Genomic DNA, 23,457 nt, shown 5'->3' with positions numbered 1-23,457 from the left:
TGATAACGAAGCACAAGAAATAAAAGCAGGGCAATGTTCTCTTTTTTTTTTCTCTCCTTTGCCCCCTTATGCCCAAAGAGTGTGGTGGACTCCTGGTGGAGCGGGTTTGGGTGGTTATAAGATGAAGAACTCTCTCTCTATAGGGAGCTTCAAGGTGTTTTCTTGCCTTCTGCCTTTACTTCTTCCTCTCTCTCTCACTATATTGCCTTTCAGCACTATCGCGCACTCAACTACCTACTACCTACCTATATAGTTAGTATATATAGCTTTTCCGTTTGAGAAGTCAATGAGTCAGATAAATCGTACAAAGTTAGGAAGTTTTCTATAACATTTTGCAATTCTATTGGAAGAAACTCGTGAAAAATTGGGGAAGAAATTGTGTGTGCAGTTCACTGGAGAAAATTGGAAAATTATATTTAAGAACTTCACAACATAACTGTGCTTATTTATTTCTATTTACATATTAGAAGAGAGAGAGAAAAAAAAGACAGAATTTTCAATTAAAGTTGCTAAATATTTCGCTTCATTGACTTACAATGTCTAACACATCTGTGACATCTTTTTTCATCATTCCATGCGCAACCATTTAGTGTACAATATTGCCTGAATAGCATTTTTATTTTTCTTTAGAAAAAAAAAGACGCCATGGTGATTCATGGACAAGGTTAGGAAAATTTAATTAACTTTTCTCAGGTGCACAGTGTCCGGAAGACGTGGAAAAAATTGAATTTATAATTAAAATTTCCCCAACACTCAGGATAAAATTCTGTTCAAAAATTAATGCTAATTTTGTTAAAACATTAAAAGGAAATTTCTTTATTTTATTTCTGGAAAATCTTTCAACATTGTAGAGAATTCTTTGGAAATAAAAAATTGCTCAAAGCTCAACAAAGCTCAAAGAGAAAAAGAATCTTTTTGAGATAATTGTCTTTTAAGAAAAGAAAAACTGAAATTTCTGAGGGGAAAGTTCAGTTTCTTTCAGAATCTTTTGTAAAATGAAGAAGTTCTCTATTATGAGTCTTCTTAGAATTAGTCTCACTTTTAGGGACAAAGCTCCATAAAATGTATATAAAGAAAATGAAACATTTCGGCATACCTATGGAAGAGATAAAAAAGAAATGACTCAACTAAACTACTTTTAAGAATTACTACAAAACAAGAAGTAATCTTTTTGTATCAGAAATGTTCAAGTAAAGAAAATGTTGACCCAAATTTCTCTCTCACAGCCACAATCACAATTGCACGCCGTCATTTTAGAGACACACGCAGAGGCATTTAAGGAGAATATTATGTGATTTCCATATGGTTGCATTTGTGAGAAATGGTCAGAAACACTGCACTATACAGTAGATGCATGCCTACATATATATATGGGGGAAAATGAAATAGTGAAAAGAGATATTATATCAGCGAAAAATGGAGTAATGGCAAAGTTGCAATTTGGTGTAATTTATCGAACTGGATCTCGGTGGAGAGCTTTTAGCGTTCCTCAATTTTGGAGTGCATGGTAATGTCGAGTGGGCGGTCTATATTGCCGCCGATTGCCAGGCTTTCAGCGTTGTTTGCTATACGACTTCTTGTACAATGTATACAGATAGATACGATCCTCCCGCGGGTTGGAGAAGGCATTAAATGGCTTGGCATTAACTATAAAATAGCGCCAAGAGTGCATTTTCTGCCTCAATCTTTTGCCATTTGATGCATCTTCCCAGATGGACTTTTTGCACCCTTCTCCCCCCCCTCCCAACACCACCCATCATTGCATCCGGAAAATTGAAGAAGCAATAAAGAATCAGAAGGAAAAAAAAATTATCCATTTTCCCATTGCATTTGCATCAAATTTCTTAAGCAAAAAAACACACGATAAAACTATTTAAGACAAATAAAGAAAGAAATATGAGAAAAACCACTCGCTGAGAGGATCGTTTTTTCCATCTTCAACAGCCAAAGCATTTTTATGCCCTTTGATGTTTTCTGTGTGAGATGCGATAGAGGCGAAGAAAAAAATTTAACTGTTTATTCTTGTAAATGTCTTCACAACTGCCATCGCGCGCCCAAGGAGAGCCCACGAAAAATGCTTGGGTGGAAATTAAATACAGAGAGCCGTGTAATGAGAAAAAGTGGCACAGGCAAATAAAAGAGACACGATGATTGTGCTCGTGTTAATCACTGCCGGATTTTAATCTTTTTACATGGCGGATGATTATAAGATGAGAAGTGAAAAAAAAAAGAGCTGCCCCGTCTGACTCATTCCATCTTTTACCCAGCACTATACTCTGCCTCATACCAATTTAATGGCAGAATTTTTTTTAATACTTCCAACGACTGTTTTACTAAACCATTTTGCAATTTGCATTAATTTTTCCCTCTGTCGCGGTCATTTTCTTCCTCACACACCGACTGCAATAATGTCTCTCCAGTCAGTAGGATGCTATATACAGCATGAGTAGCTCTTCTGTGAGATGCTTTCCACGAACGAAAAGTGAGCATTTTTTCTCTCTTGTTAATAAATTAAGGACCAGCACTCTTGCTATATATGCTGCTACTATAAATTCAACAAAAGGATTTGAAGGGAAAAATATGCCAGAAATGCAAAAAAAAATTATTTACGTAAAATGAATTAATTGGAACGTGAAGAAAAATAGAATAATTCCCTATTTATTTAGTTGAAGTCTGTCGGAGGCTAAAATTATGTACAATCATGGAGCATATTTAGTTTATTTTATTTGCCTATGTAATTAGATGATTGAAGAAAGACAACATAAAACATTAAAAAAAAACAATTTTCTTGAATCATGTTTTTTCTCTACAGAATTATGCAATAAAATAAAGAGAAAGAAATAGATAATTGCAATTTTATTGATTTATGCAATATTGCATTGAATATTGAATAGAATTCCAAGAAAGGATATGCTCTAAATTAAAAATTGATTTTTTAATCGATCACACCTACATACGTTGCAATTTATGATACAATGCCCTCTCTCAATTAACCTGATACCTTCCTCTATCCTTACAAGATAGTTTTTCTCCAATAATTATAAGTCTGAAGAGATTTAATTACAGAGTTGTTCCTTTTAATCTCTTATTTATCGCAGTTTGTGGGTGTTCTATCATTATTCTTTGTACTTTATTTCACGCGGAAAATTTTGAAATCTTTTTTTTTGTGCATAAAAATGCACTAGAAGTTTATAAAAAAAAAATAAATTTTTCCAGTTGAAACACAGTCAAAGGATTAAAACTTTTTTTTTACAAACTACATTTACCCCTTAAAATCCTTTGACGAACTTTTTGAACATCTGCAAAAAGCTCGTGTATTAACCCTTAGCGGATGGCACTAACCAAAAGAGTAGTGAGGGGGGGAGGAATGGTTAAAGAGGGCTGGGGGAGTGAGGTTGGAGACTTGAATATAATTTCATTTCCTGCCTCTGTTAGTCCTTGTCGTGTTGGCGTTGTCTAATTTGCCAGGAAAAGCGAAATTTCCCGTCGTCGTCCTCCACGACCGGCAACACCCATCCTCCCGTATGCATAAAATTAATGCTGGGAAACACAGTGCGGCAGAGGCAAAAAAAAAAACGTGCGGAGAGATGACAAGCGCTCTGGTAAAAGTTTTGTGTGTTAGAAAATGAGAAACATCCTCCTTATTCATCTCTCCCAAAGCCCAGGAAGGAGGAGCTCTTCTGCCCTACTATGCTACATACAATCTACATGGAGAATTCACACTCATATTGCCGGAAAATCCCTTTTCCTGCCTTTTAATTTCCCCCGCCAGCCATGTTATACGTATTCGGGAAAAAGTGTCTCATCTCCACTTATAATTACCGCACCGAGTCTCTCTCATATATCGTGAATAAATCCACTGTAGCCACTGCCAGACACACACACACATGGTGGTGGTTGATGCGCGGTTGTTAGAGATGCCCACCCCCACCGTTCACAGCATCCAAGTGCTGCAGCAATTCACCAGACAATAAATACCATAACCAATTAATACACACACCACCCCCACACACTCTGGTTTGCATCCAAATGCACGGCGCCAGTTACGAATGCAAAGTGTCGCCGTGGGAGTGGGGCCAAACTTCCCGCTCTGGCATTTTCCCGCCAAAAAGCTCATCTGGGATGTGTATGTGTTCGACGCGAAAACAAACACTTTCAACTTTAATTTGCAAAATTAATTGCATTAATATTTTCAGCAGTATGTGGTGGAATATGTAGTTTGTGTAGTTGTTGTCACACTTTGGTATTCATCTGAGGGCTTACATAATATGCATATTTCATTTTCCCGCCAATCCTTTTATCGTAATAAACACCAAACGAGGGATTTTGGTGAAAATACGGAAATTTTGGCAAAAACCCTTGGAAATTTTTCCCTTTATTGAGAATTATTTCAAATTTTCATTCCTTTCAAGAGCTTTTGCAAAGTTGAAAGCTTTAAGAAGTTTATTTTGTTGTGTCGTCTTTTTTATCGTGCCAATGCTACCCCTTTTAGAATAGCAAAACATAATTTAGTTGGATGTTACATTAAGCTTAAGGACTAACCGATAGAGCCACCCCCGCAAAGAAGCTTCATTGAAGTGGTCATTGAATGGGTGGTGGGTTTTAGGGGGTGGGGGAGTGTCCAGAGTAATTTGGTGTTCCATTTTACAGAAAGTCACCCCCTTATGCACCGCACTATCAGCTTCAGTGTGCGAGAAATATTGTTTTCCCCCCATTTTATCTCTTCCTTGTCATATTTTCCGGGGGATGAAGAGAAAAAAACCCCATCATATACATAGATACATACACAGAAATAACATCATGTGGCATTTACCATCACGAAAAATTTTCATCCCTTCTGTGTGATAAAAACAGCATCCTAAAAGCGAATGCTGATGTTGTCGATCAACGGTTTGGGTGCAAAAAAAAAACCAGGAGCTGCTGCCACTTCCTCAAGTCCAAAAGACTTCAGGGGGTGTGGGCGAGAAGCACGTAGTGAGAATATTGAAAAGCCAAAAAGCTCTCCTTTCTGGGACGATGGTGTTTTTTTTTATTTTTGCTCTCATGCCTCATGGCAAAGCACATTGAACATCCTCTTCCGACACTTGCCTTCCTGTTGACGCCAAAGCTGGCACTATCGCCACAATTTCCCAATCACATCCACACCCTCAGGGAGTCAGGGGTACGGAATCGAAAGTCCAGAAGCTGATAGTTATAGGAGAGCTTTTGGAATTTTCCTCAAAGATTAATAACTTTCAGCGAACTTTAATAATTTATCGCATCGAGTGTGTGCCAGTGGAGAGAAAAGTTAAAGAGGCAGCCGATTAATTCACAGCCTGTGAAAATGGATAAAAACTTCCCGCTATCGGGGGAGCTTTTAAAGAGAACATTAGGGGTTGATTTATTTCCAAAGTACTTTAAGTTTTAGTAATTTAAAAAGATTGTTTTTTTTTCTAAGTAGTTTTAGTAGTTTTTTTTTTACTAAATTGATCTCAATTAAATAATGCAGAAAATCTTCAAACTTTAGTGAACAACACGTGTAACCAAAGTCCTTAAGTTGTTGTAATTTTTTTCAGCCTTGTATGGAGCTTTTATGAAGTTATATCATTCAGAATACAAATTATTCACCCCTTTATGGGAAAACTGCCCACCCAAAGTTCCATTTGCCTTTAGGACTTGTCGGTAATCTTGGGAAGGAGAAATAAATTGTAGGATAAGAAATACTACAATAATAACTCGTAAAAGGGGTCATTCTCACCCCGTACGTGGGAGGGGGCGAGGTGGCTTTCTCATCTAGCTCTTCATCCTTCCCCCCATCCATGGAGACTTTAAAGTTTCATTAACTTCCACATCGGGGCTTGATTTATGCTGCTGAATTAAAAGTTAATTCGTTGTTCACCCTCAATCATTGTTGCTCTTCCATATAGCAGACTTTTCCTTTGCTTTTCCGGAGCCCTACCCTTTTGTGCACATCGTCGACACGATGTCCAGGGTTTATTTATTTACTCTAACCCCACCACCACTAAACCACAAGAGCTGTGTGAGAGAATTCCAACAAACTATCCCCGGCTTTTCACATTGAAGTAGCCGTCATCCCTTTTTCATCCCTCATATGTGTGTGCAACTCCATTTCGCCTCACATGATTGATGACATTTTGCCAGTGACATTTTTCTATATAGCATTTCTACCCCATTCACGAACGTGTCACTCACGTGGCTACCGACTCATCTACCCACCACACACACACATGATTTCCCATAAATCGTTGTGCGAGAGAGTGTCGTACAAAACCAAGGAAGACCATCCCGCGGAGGTTTTAATTAAAAAATCTTAATGAATTTTGCTGTGTCCCCCACCTCAGCCACCACCCCCGCTCCCTTCCCTACCATCTGTTCGAAAGTTTTCGCGATTTTGTCCCCGTAGCCAGGATCACCCGGGGTTGCAACACTGAAATTCATGAAAAATTCCATCCGCGGCGCGAGACTTTTAATATTCCGGTGCAAATGAAAAGTGAAAAAAGGACCTCCTCACCGTCATTTCCCACGGGTAACGTTTTCAGTTTTAGCACGGTAGCAACGAGAGGGAGAGAAAAGGGATATAAAGCATTGCAAAATTTTGAGGATGTGATTGAAAGTGACACAGTGAGAGTGTGTAAATAAATTTTGTATATGTTGCATCGTGAAGTTTCCTTTTGGCTCTTCAGAATTATTCCATGCATAATAATTCAATTCCATGTAGAATACCCTCAGCACTGTAAAATGTTTATTTAGCTCTATACAATTTCATTTGGGGGTGGTGAATGAGTATGTGGAGGGGATAGGGTTGAAACAAAGCTCCCTGAATTGTCACATACCGTACCACCACAACACCCACTTTTTCTCATGCATGTCCCCTCAGCATTGTACCCCATGAGAGGGTAGCATTTTGCTTCTTGAAACTTTTGAGGATATGTTGTCACATGGGTGTGGTGGGATTGTAGAAGAATAAAATGAGATCATAGGGTGAGGATGAATGGGTTGTATGAAAAGGATTTTATTTACTCTATGACAAAAGGATTTATTCTTAAGTTTCAACTCATGGGAATGTCATGACTTTATTAAATCTAAATTGATTTTTAAACATTTAACGAACTCGTGTCAAAAGTCTTTTTGAAATATATAAATTCCCCTGGAAATATTTAGTAAGAAAAATTGCTTTAAATGCAGGTAGAATAATTTTAGTTAAATCATTCTCACAAAGAGCTAAAACATTTGAAAGGAGTCTATTCACTTTTATCGTCTCATGGGAATAATTCAAAAATATAAAATTTTATAATTTATAATTTAGCATAATTAAATGAGAACCTCAAAAATGAATAAACTCCTTTTATAAATTTTTCAAGATAACATCCGTTTAGTTACTTGGAAGCCCTTGGCGTTCTTCTTCATCCCTTTACATCCACATACATATGTACATAGAGAGTTTTTGGGGTTAAAAATAGTGAAAAAGGGCCCATAGCGTAGGACGAGGGCAATTGGCAAGACAACTTTTCAATGTAAAACGCCAGCAGAGGGTAAAACATTGAATTCAAATGTCTGTGCAATAAATCATGACTTTATGGTAAGCACTGCAGAATTCAAATGAGCTTTTATTGCTAAAATATTGAGCACTTACGGAGATTTTCGGGGCATAGAGAAGCCTTTCACCCCCCTCCCTCATCCGCCGGGAAAACTGAATATGTGTGGAAAAAGCCCCAACCAGACGGTCATTATTAATGTTTTCAATCCTTTCCCATATCCCAACACCCCCCAAAAGTGGTCGGCAATATTGGAAATGATTCTGGGATTGGTTGTGTGCAATAATTTCAGCATCTGCCGAAGAAAACTTTTTACACAACCACTTTCCATGTTTGCTGACTGTCTTGACTAAATATTTATTCTGGGCATATTCGTAAATTTCAAATAATATATACCCATAACATACGAGGCACATGGATGCACCGTCAATTCCTCCCATGTCTCTCATGGTACGGCGCAAATATTTGTTCATCGAGAGACTTTTCTGTGCTGCCATGAGATGGTGTATTCACCATTTAGCAGGCGAAATGGACACACACAACTTTCAGAGGGACAAAGCGGGTGTTCGTTAATTGAATATAAACATTTAACAGCGACGCCCCAAAAAGTGTATTTTTTGGCCCTCACAGTGGACAACGCGCGCTCCGGTGTGGATGAGAGAGTTGTTCGTCTATTCGTGGTGTTAAGCGCACTTTATTTAGTGTGTCAACACCCAGGTATATACGGAAAACAGACAGAGAAAAGGTGGAATAACACCAATTTTAGGCCATCACCCACCCCCACTAGTACAGTACAATCAATGGGTAGCAGTAATACCGGGAAGTGAATCAATTTCAGCACACACAGGGGTAAAAGAATTTACTGAAGCATGGAATGTCCCACCCTTTTTAGGCAACAGGAATCACACAAAATATGACATCTCCTTGACGATGATAAAGTCTTTACCGCCCCCTGAAAAATCCTTCTCATCTTCTCTAGCCTCTCATGTCCTAGTTTCTCCCAATAACCACCTTTAAAGGCAAATAATACCATTAACTCCTTTGGAGCTTTCGACGAAGCTTTCGCACATACATAGCATGATTGGGAAAAGTTGAAATATTTATTATTTAATTCTGAAAATGATTTTCCAATTCATTCCTAATCAAACAACAAGACTATGACGTGAGAAAAATCCTTTAATTCCTTAACAATGACGTCATTGGGACTATATATATCAGGGGAAACTATAATGATAAGTAGCACACATAATAATGTGAGTTAGATAGCAACACCCCATAAAATCCGACACATTCTAACAATATATTTCGTCGATGTGATAGGGAATCTTGTGAACTATAATGGGTTAAATATTACCTCTCAATTGATGTACCAAGACCATTTGTTAAGCTCTCTTGACTCTTTGTGTTGAGCTAAATCGAAAATTCTCCTTGTATATACCGAGGGTAAAAGCGCGCCCATAAATGGTCCATGCCAGGGCTATATGGGTGCTTTCGATGAGAGATGATGATGAGATTTTAGTCCATAATTACTGGGTACACCCATCTCTCTACAAGTTGCCATCTGACAAAGGAAACACTCTCGCGCATATCGATACCATCATCTACTATTATATACAACAATCTGAATGAGGAAGAGAGAGATAGAGACGATTCAACATCCCCAATGTCGCCAGCTACCGTGGGAATCTCCTCAACTCGGCTTTCCATCTTCATTTCCGCACCCTCGCATTTGGGAAAACAACACACCTCAGTGATCGACGAGAGAGTTTTCCCACCGTACTCACAAACCCCCCTCAACATAGCCAAATTGTCCCACTTTTGGGGAAATCTCCAGCGCGCGTGGAATTTTCCAAGAGCGGGTTTGTGTGGAAGTGATGGAGCATTTGGAAGCTTTCACCGTTGCATCTTTCAGATTTCCTCTTCCCCTGGCTGTTGGATAATTGTATTTTCCCAGTCACGAGACGATCAATATCTCCCCCCTCATCTATTGCTTGGCATCCTCTACTTTAGATGCTTCCTGTTGCAATTGTACCTTGAGGGGGTTTAATTGAGGATGTAGGGGTTTGTGTGGACTTATCTCGCTCTATACATTGTTAATATGCGGTGGGAATGTCAAGAAGGAGATTCTTTGCTTAAATGAACAATTTAGAATATTCCTAGTTTTCATTTATTAATTTTTGCTCCATTTCTATCAAGTTCTGTTCTACAAAATTTTCCATAAGAACTTTAAGGGGGGTCTCTTGGGAAAAGGAAAGAAAGAAAATATTTCTTGAAAAAATGTTTAGAAAATTGTATTCCTTCACCAGGGAGCTTTATGCCAAAATTTCCCATGTAAAACGGATCATTTTCTTTTGCCTCTTTTTTCCCTTGAAAAAAAAAACTGATAAAAGTTTTCTTTTTTTCCCCAAGAACACGCATTTCGCAGGCTATCTGTGTAGAGAAAGAGCAAGAAGTCAAGTTGAATGCCCCTCGGGAGGGAAATCCAAATAATGAGAATGTTATACATATCTTGATATTCGACATTTTCTTCAGAGACTTTTCCTTTAGATGGAAACTCAAACCAAACAACGTATGTGTTTTTGATCCAATTGTTGTCTGAAGAGGCACAAAAAATGACTTCTGGGACATGGCGTGGGTGGAAATTTAAATAGATCTCTACAAGATTTGTGTGCCTATTCTTCGGATTGTCGCATTTTTTTCTTTGGGTATGCTGGTAAATGCTCTCAGCCCAGCTAAAATGTTTTTTTTTGCATGCCGGGAGCTGGGGCAACGTGAATTCCGAGGCTTTTCCGAGAGGTTTCGCTTTTTTTTTAGTTTATGTATTTTCTGTATTTGAGAGAAAAAGGGAAGAGAAAAGTTAATTACCATACATCACTTGTGAATTCACAATGACTACGTGGGGGGTTGGGATACGTCGTTGTGGGCTGCATTGACTACTTGAATGGTTCTTTTAGAGATTCTTTTGCCCATTTATTTGATCCCCAATATATTGAGGAGGAAGGGAAATTGGTTGAGGAAAAAATATAAAAGGAAGAAAAGGATGACCATCTTTCTATTACAAAAGCTCCCTCGCGCTTTTCCGCATATCCTGATGAAAAAAATTGGCAAACCATACATTAAACCACCCACGCTCATTGCAAGAAAGCTGCATTTGGAGAGAGAGACAATTCGGCACTCACAGAAGCCATATTTTGACCTCATAAACACATCTCTTCCAGACACCTCCACACACCAAAAATCCCCCATTCAGACGCCCGTGCCAATAAGCAGTTTCCTCTGCACCAAATTACTACATATGCATAGTCATTTATGTCCTCACATAGAACAAGAATAGAGAAAATCCCACGCGAAATTTTCATGCGAAATCGAGGAATTGTTTCCTCCATGGCAATTTATTTACTTTTCTGTCTCTTCAACAAGGAGATGATTAATGAATTTCAGATTTATCATTGCAAAGGGGGGAGAGCCTAAGAGAACTCCCCGCGTGTTGCCATTCATTTCATCTGGGCTACAATTAATTTATATTAGTAAATTAAGCAGTGGGAGAAATAACAATGGACATGATTCTCATAAATGTGAAAAATGTTTATTCTTCTAATCGCTTTCGTGTATCTTATCAATTACTAAAATCTTATTATGATAGAATTTTTGTTTAATAAATTTTTCTTCAGTTGATGGGAATTCTAAGAAAGCCGTTATTTTTTGCAAAAATTCAAAAATTTCATTCACTGCTTTAAATTTCTATGGGCGGTACTGCGTTGCATTTCCAGCGATGCTTTGATATAGTAAAATATATAATAAATTATATGTATATGCAGTTTCTAACTCATAAAATGTCACATGTTAATTGAAATCATCGTGATACATAAAGTACCTGACATTATGTGACCAATTAATATAACGTCTCTGCTGCTACATGCAAATTTCGAAGAAGATCATCTTCACTATAGAAACGGCATTCATGTTGATTGTCTAACTGTCTCATGAGCTTAATTCCAACATATTTCCGCTCATCAGTAATATGTTTTCTCTCTTGTGGAGCTAAACTTGTGTACGATGGGTAGGATGCCAATGTTATTGGGTGACGATGAGAACGTTTGTCACCTTGGTAATTGATATTGTCGCAATGTTACAAAGCATATAATATATAACCCAATTATGATGATGTTTAATGGTTGCACTCAATTCCACTACATACATTGTGGTTAAGTCCACGTTATTCTTTTTTTTTTTCATTCAACAAAGAAGAGATCATGAGCTTTTTTTCACCTCGTTGAGCACCTTTTGTCGATCATTTGGACTCATTTTTTTTCGCTTTTAAACCAAACTCTTGCCTCTAGTTTGCATTTAAACAAAAACCACGCGAGAGGTGTTTGTGTGTCACAGATTTTGTTCTTTTATTTTAACACTATATGTGCCTTCTGGTGCAAATTGTATCCATAAACAATGGTATGCTCGTATGTCTATCATAAGATCACAATGTGGCTCGCCTTGAAAAAATCTCCCGACTAAAGTTTCTCATTACGCATTGAAAAACATCGTGCTTCATTCTCACTATCGAGAAATATCTCCTGGGTAATATTCTACACACAATATTACTGCAAAAACATTTTATTGGATGCCATGGAGTAATAGCCAGAAGAGATACCATACCATACATACATATATATGTAGATAATGTAGGTAGTACAACAATTTCACAAAAGATATCTCTTGTTAACCTCTTGTGAAACTATCTATTGATGGGTTTTGTATCATATACAGGGCATCTCATGGAAGTTGTGAATGAATTTTATTTGCTGAAAAGTATTTTCTTCAGGAGAATTTTCTTTTCTTGAAATTATTCAAAACAAAATTATATTTTTATGCAAAGAAAGGAAAAATATTTTATGAAATTTCATTGAAAATTCATCTCAAATCTTAATTTAAGAGGAACATTTTAAATTTCCCTGCAAAATTCAAATAATGAGAATATTCCTATGTTATTGATAGTTTTCTTCATAGATAGGAACATTGGATGATGTATGAATAACCAATACAACATCCAATAGTTGTTGGTGTATTCATTGATTCTGCAACAACAACACTATTTTGATAGGGTTTCCGTGAAAACTGTCGATTTGCATGTGTGGCAAAATGATGGTTCACTCAACCAAAAGCATTGCATTGGCCAAATATACACCTCGCACGAGCTATTGAGGAATATCTACTTCCCAAAATTCCTCACTCTCTATCAATGATTCATCCCCCTCTGGGGACGTCCCCCAGTGCATTCCTCAATGATGGTGTTTCAGGTTTTGGAAATGGTGGTTCGGATTTTCGCATGAGATAGGATGCAAATTGGTGGTACCTGCGGCGAGAAACACAAACCCAAGAATTTCCGACACTCCCCTCACTCTCAAATACAACGTTCCGGGAAAGTGGTCATAGGTGCGGAATAAATCACTACCGATCACCAATTTCCAATCTCATTCCCAAAAACGAAAATCTACCCTAAAATTTTCACGCACATCAAATATGAAACCCCAAAATTATGTTTTACGATTGACTACACCCCCCCACCCCGCACCCACTCATTCGATATTGTTTAAATAAATAAATAAACTATCAAAACATCCAAGGGAATTTATTTAAATCATAATCAAAAATCTTTCATCAAGTATTGGAAAGCCATACGCCAAAATAATTACCGCCTAGCAATTAATATGCACACATTTCCCGGAATATTTTGCTGTTGTGGCCCACCCCCATAAATAATATATTTTGAGTAGCAAAACCACACCTAATCCAACGTTACGGGGGTGGAATTTGCACAAACCACCCTCCCTCCCCTCGCTCAATGGTTCTATTTGATGATGATACTTCCCGCTGGCATCATTTGCCACGGCCGGAAATTCAATCTTGGGGCTTAATTTAAAATCATCACCACTAAATTGACTTGTTGGGGGGCGGTGTGTGTGTGTGAGTGTGCTTTTGGGAGCTGGTTTACTGTACGTACAGCTCCCAACATTCAATTCCGGAAAATTCATGAAAAATTAATAAAATCCACGATTGGATTGCAAAATGACCAAAAAAAGGGAGGCGAGAGTGCTGTGTAAAAGCAATCCACCACAAACTCACCATAAAGTGTTGCAATTGTCTGCAACGATGTGTGAGATATATTTGCAAATTTTGAATTATTTTCTGTAATGATAGGGGAGACGTGTGGATGAAGTTAGTTGTTGAGAAAAGAGGCTTTCAATGCATTTTTTTTGAGGAAGAATTGAAAGAAAATTCTCAGAAGTTGTTTAAAATTTTTCTGAAAGAATATTCAGAATTTTCTTTTATTCATAACTATTTAATTAAACAGAGACAATAATTTATGTTCACTCACAATGTATTACAGCCGAAGTATTTATTTAAAATGTAAAAACCATGTTTTTTTTAGAGAGAGGGCAATGGGGGATGTAGTATTGAATCTAACATGCTTTAAATAAATATTAATGATATTAAGAATAATATAAGATTCAACGAAAATTACTTCTCAATGTCATTAAAGATATTCCAATATATATTCAGAGAGTAAGAAAAAAAGAAGAGCATCTTTTTCATTAATATAATGAAGTTCTAACACCCACAAGGACTTCAAAGGATGATAGAGAAACCTGAGAAAAAATTCTTTTGCTAACAAAGTGATTTTCCCTTTGATAGATCCCAAAATATTTTCTCGGTTTCCCCCCACATTGAACGCACATATATACATACATATATGTTGTACATACATATTGTAATTGGCTTAACCCACAAGCCAACCCCATGAGCCTTCTCCATCGTTTAGGGATTGAGGGATATCAAATGTCTTAACGTAGAAAGGTGTTGTATATGTGCCCCAATTCCATGCGAGGTGGATTGATTGGGAAATATATCTGTGAGGGTTGGTGGGGGAGAGTTGAAATGCAGGCAGAGAGCTTTTCTGTGAATTAAACTTGCGTGCCGATGTATTTGTGTTTACACCCCTTGGCCATAGGGGTGCCTAATCGCAAAGTCAAACAGAGAGCCCCGGCAACCATGGCCGAACTTTAAATCAAATTTCCTGTTTATTTATGCTCACGAGAGGTATATGTGTTTTCCACCCTCTCGCCATTCCCACAACATTGACTTTCGATATATATGCCATGTTTGCATTTTCTTTTCCAACCTCCGTCTCCAACACCCCCTCAATTGAAATCAGAAATCCCGAGGACTGGTCAAGGGACAAATTGTGATTTCCTCTACAAATAACCGCACACACACAGAGTATGGGGTTGGCACCCATACATAGGGTTGGGGATTGTATAGTGTACTGTACACACACACATTTCAAAAGGTTCACTCCCCCCACCTCCCAATCAAGAGGAGAAAATAACTATGCATAGCTTCAGGTGTTTGTAATGAAAGAGGACGATGAGATTAAATAGAATTTCGTATTAATTGCATACCTATCCTAATCAATTGCAGTCGGTTGTGAGGGAGGTACAAAAAAAAACGTTGCGCATTTCCATGTACTATACGAGAAAAAAAATTCATTGGCTTTACCCTAAAAGTGCAATCTACCCCCCCTCCCACACGGATTTTTTCCAGCTCCACGCATTGCTTTTGCTTTTTGATTGACTAAATCCACCGTAGGATGGGAATAGTTTTATAATCCAATTTATTTTTCTCTTTGATTTAAATTCTGTGAAATTTCATAGGTCAATTGGGGGAGGAGGGAGTTGAAAAGCCATTTGGGGTTGTAAAAGTGGATTTGGCAATTCGAATTCAATAATGAGGAGGTTTCTATCAAAGGATTTTTGTGTTTTAATGTTTTTATAGGATCAATAGATAGGTCAAAAAATAATTTAATTGAAAAATCAGAAAGAAATGAGATTAAAATTGAATTTTCCTTGAATTAAATAGTTGAAGCTTTTGAAAGTTTAAAGAAAAACTATTGGGAGCTTTTTTATTTCATGTAAATGTACTTTTTGATCAGTTTTTATCAGCAAAAAACAGCAATGAGCTAAAATTTCCAATTAAGAAAAAGATTTCCTGATGATAAATTAATTCCCTTATATGCATTATAATAGGTAGCTAAACTACAAAGCTCAACAATGTAAATATATTATTTTTTTTTATCAAACTTTTAATCTGACTTTATTGCAATTTAAATTAACTTTGGTGCATCCTGATGGTTTTATTTTGCATGTAATATGATTTTTTATTGTGCGTCAAAAAGTAATTTTTGACAAATTAACTGCCACACAGTGGGGCTGCACGTGACAGCTTCATTAAGTATTGTTAAAAAAAATGAGTGAGAGAGAGCAAAAACGTGATAACTTTACCCCAAAATGGGATTAATAAAATTTTAGCATATTGTACAAAAATACTTTAATAAAAGCTTCATTGCTTTATCAATGAAATTTTTCAATGTGCTTCAGCTTTATTGCTATATACATTCATAAAAAATATGTATGTCCTCTATATATTCTCAGCTATAGGTCATTGCGAATGTCATATATAGTTGTTGATAGAAAAAAAACAAGAGTAGCAAAATAGCATAAAATATGGTGGTGTCAATTAAATTTTTTTAATGCACAGGAAGTACTTCCAATGCCAAATGGCTACTTTTGTGTGTTCCCAGAGAGGAAGCTCTAAATTTCTATAATGTTCCGCATGTATCTCTTATCAGAATCACTTAAGCAATAAAACTCCCTTATTCCTTGCAAGGAAAAACAGTCCTGGCACCCCGGGAAATGCATCGTGGCAAATACAAATGGAGTTAAATCTCGTTTGGATTGTAGGTTTTTATTATGTGTACTCGGTGCTTTCTGTATTTTCTACATAAAACCCCAAAAGGGAGGGGAAGGAGAACGCGTTGTGAGAACAAATCAGAGTGAATGTGTGGAAAAAATACGCGAGAGGTGCTTTTGTGGCCAAAAATACTACATATAATATGCAATTTCAAATGAGGTCTACTCTTTTTGTCTACACGCTCCCCCTTCCACCCACTGTACCCCACCCAAAAAAATACCTCACAAATGAATGAAAGTGAATTGAAGAGGAAGTTATGAAAGAAAATTTAATCAAGCGCAATATTTGCAATTAAATGCGTTGGGAAATGTATTTTTTTTCAGCCCATTTGACGTTGTAAAGTGTAAATTTTTTTGAAAATGCTCTACGCTTTCGCAGAAGAAAAAGCTCCCCTGTGCCCCCCAGAGTGTGTGAGGTTTTTTTTCCATAGTGAGTCTGGCCAAAATTTATGGTGCTCTCTTGGAGAAAAAAAAACACTTTCTACGTGTTTAGTTTCACCGTTTGGCGAGAGATTTGAATAAAATAAAGCGACGATGGTGAAGAAGAAGAAAAAAACTCGCGAGTTGTGGTATTTGAAGTCTCTGGATCTCGCGAGCTGTGTAGATATCTTTCTCTTTGCGCGCGAGTTTTTAGAAAGTCCACAAAGTGTGGCATTTTGTGCTGTGAAACACACAAATGGAGCCAATGAATGGCTGTAAAAATAGCAAGTAGCCAGTATAAATCGTGGTATTTTAGTGTTCGGTGAGGAGAGAGAAACTATATCACTTCACTTAGATATTTTGATTATATACATTTTTTTTGCTTCATCAGAGCTGCACTGAGAGAAAATTTTAGAAGGAAGTGAGATTTTTTTATGAAATGTCGTTAATTTTTTTTAAATGAAAAGAAATATTTCTTTTTATTTCAATGGCGAAGATTGAATTAAAATTTTTAAAGATTGTTATATCTCTGTGATAATATTTGAATATTTTTACCGAACTTTGCAAAAAAAAAACGAATAATTAATTAACAATTAATTTTCGCGCTCTGAAATCTTATATTTTGGAGCCTTAAAATTGCATTTTCCAAGCTCTTATTTAACTCAGTCTTGAATAAGAATAAATAATGTTTAATAATTCAAGTCTTGCTCTCTGATATTCCGAATATAAATGAATATATTCCAGATATTCGTTCCAAAATTCGAATAAATTAAAAACGAGACTATTTCTTTGAAAATATTTTATAAAAATCATCAAAAATATCAACAGAAAATCATATTAATTAAAAGAAGATAAATAGAAAGATTTTTTTAAATAAAAGAAGTAAAAAGAGAATTTTTTCTCTCAGTGCAGACATTCTCCAGACGAGACCATGTGCTCAAGATTTTTCACCACGTCTTCCTCCTCGCGTTTCCTCATGTTGAAATTTGTGGCTTAAATTGACTTGGCTTTCAAATTGAGTTTCTTTTCAAACAAAACCTCGTATGTGTGGCTTTTTTTTCCGCGCTCACAAGGCTCTGGTTTGTGTTACAATGAAAATAATTGCAGCGAAAGCCACTGCACGAGTTTCATTATACGCCCCGTGCCATGGGGATTTAACAATTTGCAATCTCGTGAGATCATGGTGGAGTTATAAGAAAAAAAATCAGAAGAAACAAAAATTCAAAGTCTTGGAACATAAATCAATGGTAAAACCAAGTTTCATTCTTGATGTGTGAGATTGCATTTTCCAAGTGCCGAATGCATGTCAAATAGGGGGAGAATATTTCATACGATAGAGTATAACCACCCACCCCCACATACTCTCGAGAGTTGGAGTTTATGTGGGCTTGGATGAGAAAATTGACCACATTTTCGATGAGACGCATTTCAATTTCCTCTACCATCTCACACGTGCGATCCGGACCAATCCATTCACACACACTGTGTGGAGTTTCAATGGCTCTAGTGGAATTCAATTCACCAGGTCATTCATAGGAAGAATTATTGGATTCACTGACATTCTCGTGATTTGGATGTTGCTGGCTCATCCATCTGAATTGAAGAGTAGCACCAGATTTGCGGGCATACACTACCCTTCAAGGGGGGGGGGGGGTGAGGAAAATGCCAATGGCATTCTCATGATGGATCGAAGAGCAATCCTCTGACACTGTGTCAAGTAGGATCATTTGGGAATATCCGGACTTCCAAGCAATTCAATTGTGAATGCTTTTTTATGTATCATTTTGTGATAGTTCATGGAAGCTTTCTAAGTGCCATACTTTTTGCATCAATAAATTGACAGACCTCTGCACTAATCTAATTTGATTATAATTGATCACTAAACTATTTGTCTTTTTTTTTGATTGGATTTTTTCCCGGAAATTTGCAAAATGATGTAAGAAAATTCATGAGAATCACACTGATAAAACCACTGTGTAAATATACAAAGGAAAAACCCTTTCTCTCTCACATACAAAAGGAAAATCCCTCAGGGGAGGATGAAAGTGAAAGGGTATATACAGGGGCGTGCTGGCGGTGAGAGAATAATAAAATGGTACTCACAGTTGACGCTGAGTGTGACTGTTGTCTCAAGACGCTGCCCATCGGGCATGGCTCTATTCCACACCACGCACCTGTACGTGACCCCATCGTCATCCCTTCGTGGTGTCACAATCAACGTGCTTGTGGTTTGCAAATCCTTTGAACCACCACGATTTATGGATGCCTGAAGGGGTTGTGAACTTCCTTCGCGGTACCACCTGAAGAACACCAAATTTAACCCCACAAATTATGTTAAAAAAATCCACCTTTTCAGCTCTTTGTTGTGCGGAAACTCACGTTATTGTTGGATCTGGTGATCCACCGATGCTACTGCATGTCAATTCCTGCCTCTTGTCTTCCGTGGCTATGGCAATATTTCCAGGGGCTACCTGGGGTGGTTGTGGGGGCGTGAGTACCGTGACATTGTAGTACTCCTGATGAACATCAGCTCCCGTTCCTACGGCCTTCACGCGACACTCAAAACGCCCATTGTCACGACCGTATGAGGCGTTCTTGATGAGTAAATCGTAAATTCCTCGTTCTGGACGGAAATCCAGTCTGGAAAAGAAAAATTAATGAATTAAAAATAAAATATTGTAATAATTCTGTAATAAAAATATTTAAAAAATATATTAATCTTTAAACTGCTCTTATTGATTAAAACGTTTTATGGTGAGTCGAAATTGAAACGTTTTTAACCCAAATATAGCCAGGTCTGACTTGAAAAAAATTGAAATCAATTTTCAACTATATAGTTCTTGAAATTTAGATTAAAAAAAAACATCAAAACTTTCCCTTTAACCGAATCTTTTCGATTTTTAGATAAATAAAAACTTTTTATGGTATTTTTATGAACTCAAAATTAACAAAGAAAATTTTCCAAGCAATGGTATAATGGGAAAGTTTGAGTTAAAACTCTTGAAAAATGTTCTTAAATGTTCTTGAAGCTTTAATGAAAAAAGCTGGAAAAATTCAATGATAACAAGAAGTCATTAGTCGTTTTCTAAAATCACTAAATTCATTGAATAAATTGAAAATTGACTTCAGGACTAATGGGAAAATTATTTTCAAAATTTCTATTGAAATTGGAAAATTTTTATTTTAAATTAAGCTGTACGCAATGGGTCAAAGGACAGGTTGAATGAAACAAAAAAAAAGCATTTCAATGAAATTATTAATTTACTCAATTTTCATGTAGGCAAAATGATAAAATAACGTTGACACGAAAAACAGATGAAATGCGAAATATATATTTATGTATATAATTTACATTCCCATGAAAATTCACGTAATGCTATTTGTTTTGGATAGGATTAATGAAATAGCATTATAACCGGCAAAAGAGTCCAACAATTAGTTCACATTTCAATATTTTTTTTTTCAATCAAATAATTTCCATAAATATATACACAGAGATTTAAATTTCCAACATATGCTTTAATATGTACATTTTGTTTGGTAATATAAATTGAATTTTTTGGGGACACACGCATCCTCACACCATGAATGCCGTGCTTTTTGGCCCTCTCATGAACTAATTTTCGCTGAAATCATAAATATTTTCGCATATTGAGAAAATCGAATTGATGTGAATGATGATGAAAAAAAAAGCCCGGGCAATTAATTGGTAAATGGACGAAGGCAATTATTTCTTTCTCTCAATCGCAAATGAACTTTTTTTCCCCAATATTCTACAACATAAAATGTGCCTATGGTAAATGTAAATGCCGAAAATATTGGTTTTTTTTCGGGTATGGTGAATAAAGTCTGAAATTTATCCATGTTCGCTCTCATTCCCTCTTCAGATTGCTCTGTGGAATTATAAATATTCATGAAGTGGATGGAATGGTTTTTTAATAGTACTTTAGTTCGAACCGCAATTTTCTTTTCCACATTCTCTCTAAAAATAATCTGGGTTTTTTTTTGTGTGGTGGTTCACCCATTAATCAATATAGAAAATATTTTCCAATAAAATAATATTTCCAATGAAATATTTTTGCATTCCATACCATAAAGTCAATTTTCTGCACTATTTTACAGGGATACAGTGCTATCAAGAATTAAATGGGAAATGCAATAATAAATTCAATCGCTGTCCTGGAATTTTAGAGGAGTTTTTTTAGGAGGAGAACAAAATTGAAGCTTTTTTGTTCTACGTATTTGTGTCTCCTGCAAAGCTCACAAATATTTGTTTCTAATTGAAAGAAAGCTTGAAAAGCTTTTAGTATAGTTTATGTTGTCAATAAATAAATATTATTTACAGAGAATAAATTTTTTGAAGCTTCAAATTTATTCATTAAATTAATCAAAATTAAACATAAAATCAATTTAAACTTTTTAAATTTAATTTCCCGGAATAAAATGAAAATGAATAGATTGTGAAAGAAAAAGAGAATCAAGTGGAAGAGATCTGCCCCTATTTGCAAGCAGAGGAAATCCTCTTTGTGCTCTCTTTTAACATTGTAGCTCCAAGGGATTGTGAGAAAAAGCAAGAAGGTGCTGGATTAGGGTATTTTTAATTGGCAGGATATCCGTTATTAATGATGGCGTGGAAAAAAAGGAGAGAGAGAGCGAGAGTTTGCCTCCGTACCCAGGATTGGAGATGGATGGCTGTCCAACCCCAAACACCCCCGGCCAGGCATCCCTCACAGAGATACCTATACCACGCATAAAAAAAACCCCCCCACCCACACACAACACCCTCTCACAGATGGATGTGGATATTTTATCGAGCTGCGGGCATTCGAGACATTTTCCCTTACCCTGGAAAACCACCCCCACCCACCCCCCACGAAAGCACACCCAACAGCATGTAAGTATATAGAAAGAAGAACATCCACAGCGAATATACCCGCAGTGGAAGCGGCGTGACTTGATTAATGGTAATGAAGTATAGTTATTACACGTAGTTGAGAAATGATTAAGAGTACCAATGAATCACGAGCACTTTTTTCTCCTCTTCTTCCCATCCTCCCTGTTCGCTCCAACTATTTTGCAATAATCGCGACGCTCTTTCCTCTTCATTTACATTTTCGGTGTGGATTCTCGTTGTCACTCCGTGGCACGCAAAGTGAAAAGTAAAACTCCTCAAATTTGATGCAGAGAATGGCGTGGAAAAAGAACTATAAATCATATGTTGCTCGCATTTTGCCTTCAAGACCTCGCTCTCTCTCTCAAGTAAAATGATTTAAATTGTTGAGAAACATTTCACATCAACTAATTTTTTTTTCTTTAGGTACTCTCAATCTTCCTCTGCAATGAGAGGATGAAACACCTTGCTCTAGGTGACTCTATGTGGCTTCAGGTGACACGGTATGGTGCAAACTATCTCTCTGTCTAATGGAAATTCCTTTCACTGCCATGCTGTTTAATTTCTTTTAAGCTTTTAGTTCGGTTCGTCCTTACACACTACTTCCTTCGCAAAATTGTAATGCAATAAATTGCTTTTTAAAGATTCCTAATTGAAGGTTTTTTTTTTTAAAGAAAAAAGCTTTTAAGAGTTTTCTATATTTTTTTTATAGAATAAATAGAATTAAGAAAAGAATATTGATTTGTTTTTTTTTTTACTTAATATTTATACAGCTCCATGGCTGATTAATTATTATTTTGTTAAAATCTTGAATAAAAATTTCTTAAGGCTAAATTTCTAAAAATTCTTCTAAGAAATATTTTTTTCCAGAGTCATAATAAAGTTTTTTTTATTTCAGAAACAATTTTCAAGACAGTTTTTCAAAAAAATTTTCAACAAACATATTTTCGCAATTTTTAAAGAATTTCTTTAAAATCTATCAGTTTAGAAATTAAATTCAATAAACTTGAAACCAGAAATAAAAAAAAATTAATTCTTTATTTTTAAGATTAATTTAGGGCATTCTTTTAAGTCAAATTTTCATAAGAAAACAAAGAAAGAAATATAAATGGATGAATAAATCGAAGACAAAAGTCAAATAAAATTTTTACCTTTTCTTTAACAAAATAAAGGATTTTGGAAAGAAGTTTTTAAGGAAAAAATAAATTGAATAATGAAGTAAACATAAATAAAATCAATCAAATATTTTTTCTTTAATAAAAATAAGATTCTGAGACAATATTTAAGGAAATACAAAGAAGTCAGAATTAATTATTCGCTGCTTAATAATTATTTTCTCTTGCGAAAAAAAACAAGAAAAAATAAGGAAACTTTTAAGACAGTTTTTAAGACGACATCTATGTACATACTACGTACATTATAAAACTGAGGTAAGATGTCTCCAAAGATATCAACTCTCTTCATTTCTTCAACATAACTGCCATGGGCATTTGACAGAGTCAATGGAAGAGAAAAAGTTTCATTTTAGCATCTCATTTCCGTTCTCTTTGACTTTTTTCCTCACTGAACATTTGCAAACTACACAAAATCTACATAAAATTTGATAGTATTTAGGAAAATTAATAAGAAATGCATTTTTTAACTGAACCAAGCTTTTCCCCGTGACTATGTGCTTTCCCCCCCCCCTCTCCTCCTTCTAAATCTATATAGAGAATATATTCAAGAAGAATGCAATTATATTAATGCATGAGAGAATAAATAAGAACCGGTGTGGCTTTTTTTTCTCCTCCACTGCGTTTTTTTTCGC

The 23,457-nt window shown here is 36.1% G+C and overlaps 1 protein-coding gene across 2 annotated transcripts in view; it reads right to left on the bottom strand.

Annotated features, from left to right (window-relative positions):
* LOC129788714 (hemicentin-2-like) overlaps positions 1 to 23,457 on the bottom strand; it is a 169,732-nt gene that overhangs the window by 23,481 nt on the left and 122,794 nt on the right. For both annotated transcript variants that reach the window (XM_055825003.1, XM_055825002.1), the window contains exons 3-4: positions 19,139 to 19,399; positions 18,863 to 19,059 (exon numbers count right to left, since the gene is read on the bottom strand). In XM_055825003.1, the coding sequence (XP_055680978.1) occupies positions 18,863 to 19,059; positions 19,139 to 19,399 (458 nt within the window). The remainder of the gene's footprint in view (positions 1 to 18,862; positions 19,060 to 19,138; positions 19,400 to 23,457) is intronic.

The sequence above is a fragment of the Lutzomyia longipalpis genome, chromosome 2 (genome assembly GCF_024334085.1).
Source record: "Lutzomyia longipalpis isolate SR_M1_2022 chromosome 2, ASM2433408v1".
NCBI classification, from domain to species: Eukaryota; Metazoa; Arthropoda; class Insecta; order Diptera; family Psychodidae; genus Lutzomyia; species Lutzomyia longipalpis.
Note: the sequence above shows the minus strand (reverse complement) of the source record. Positions and strands in the feature narration are given on the sequence as shown.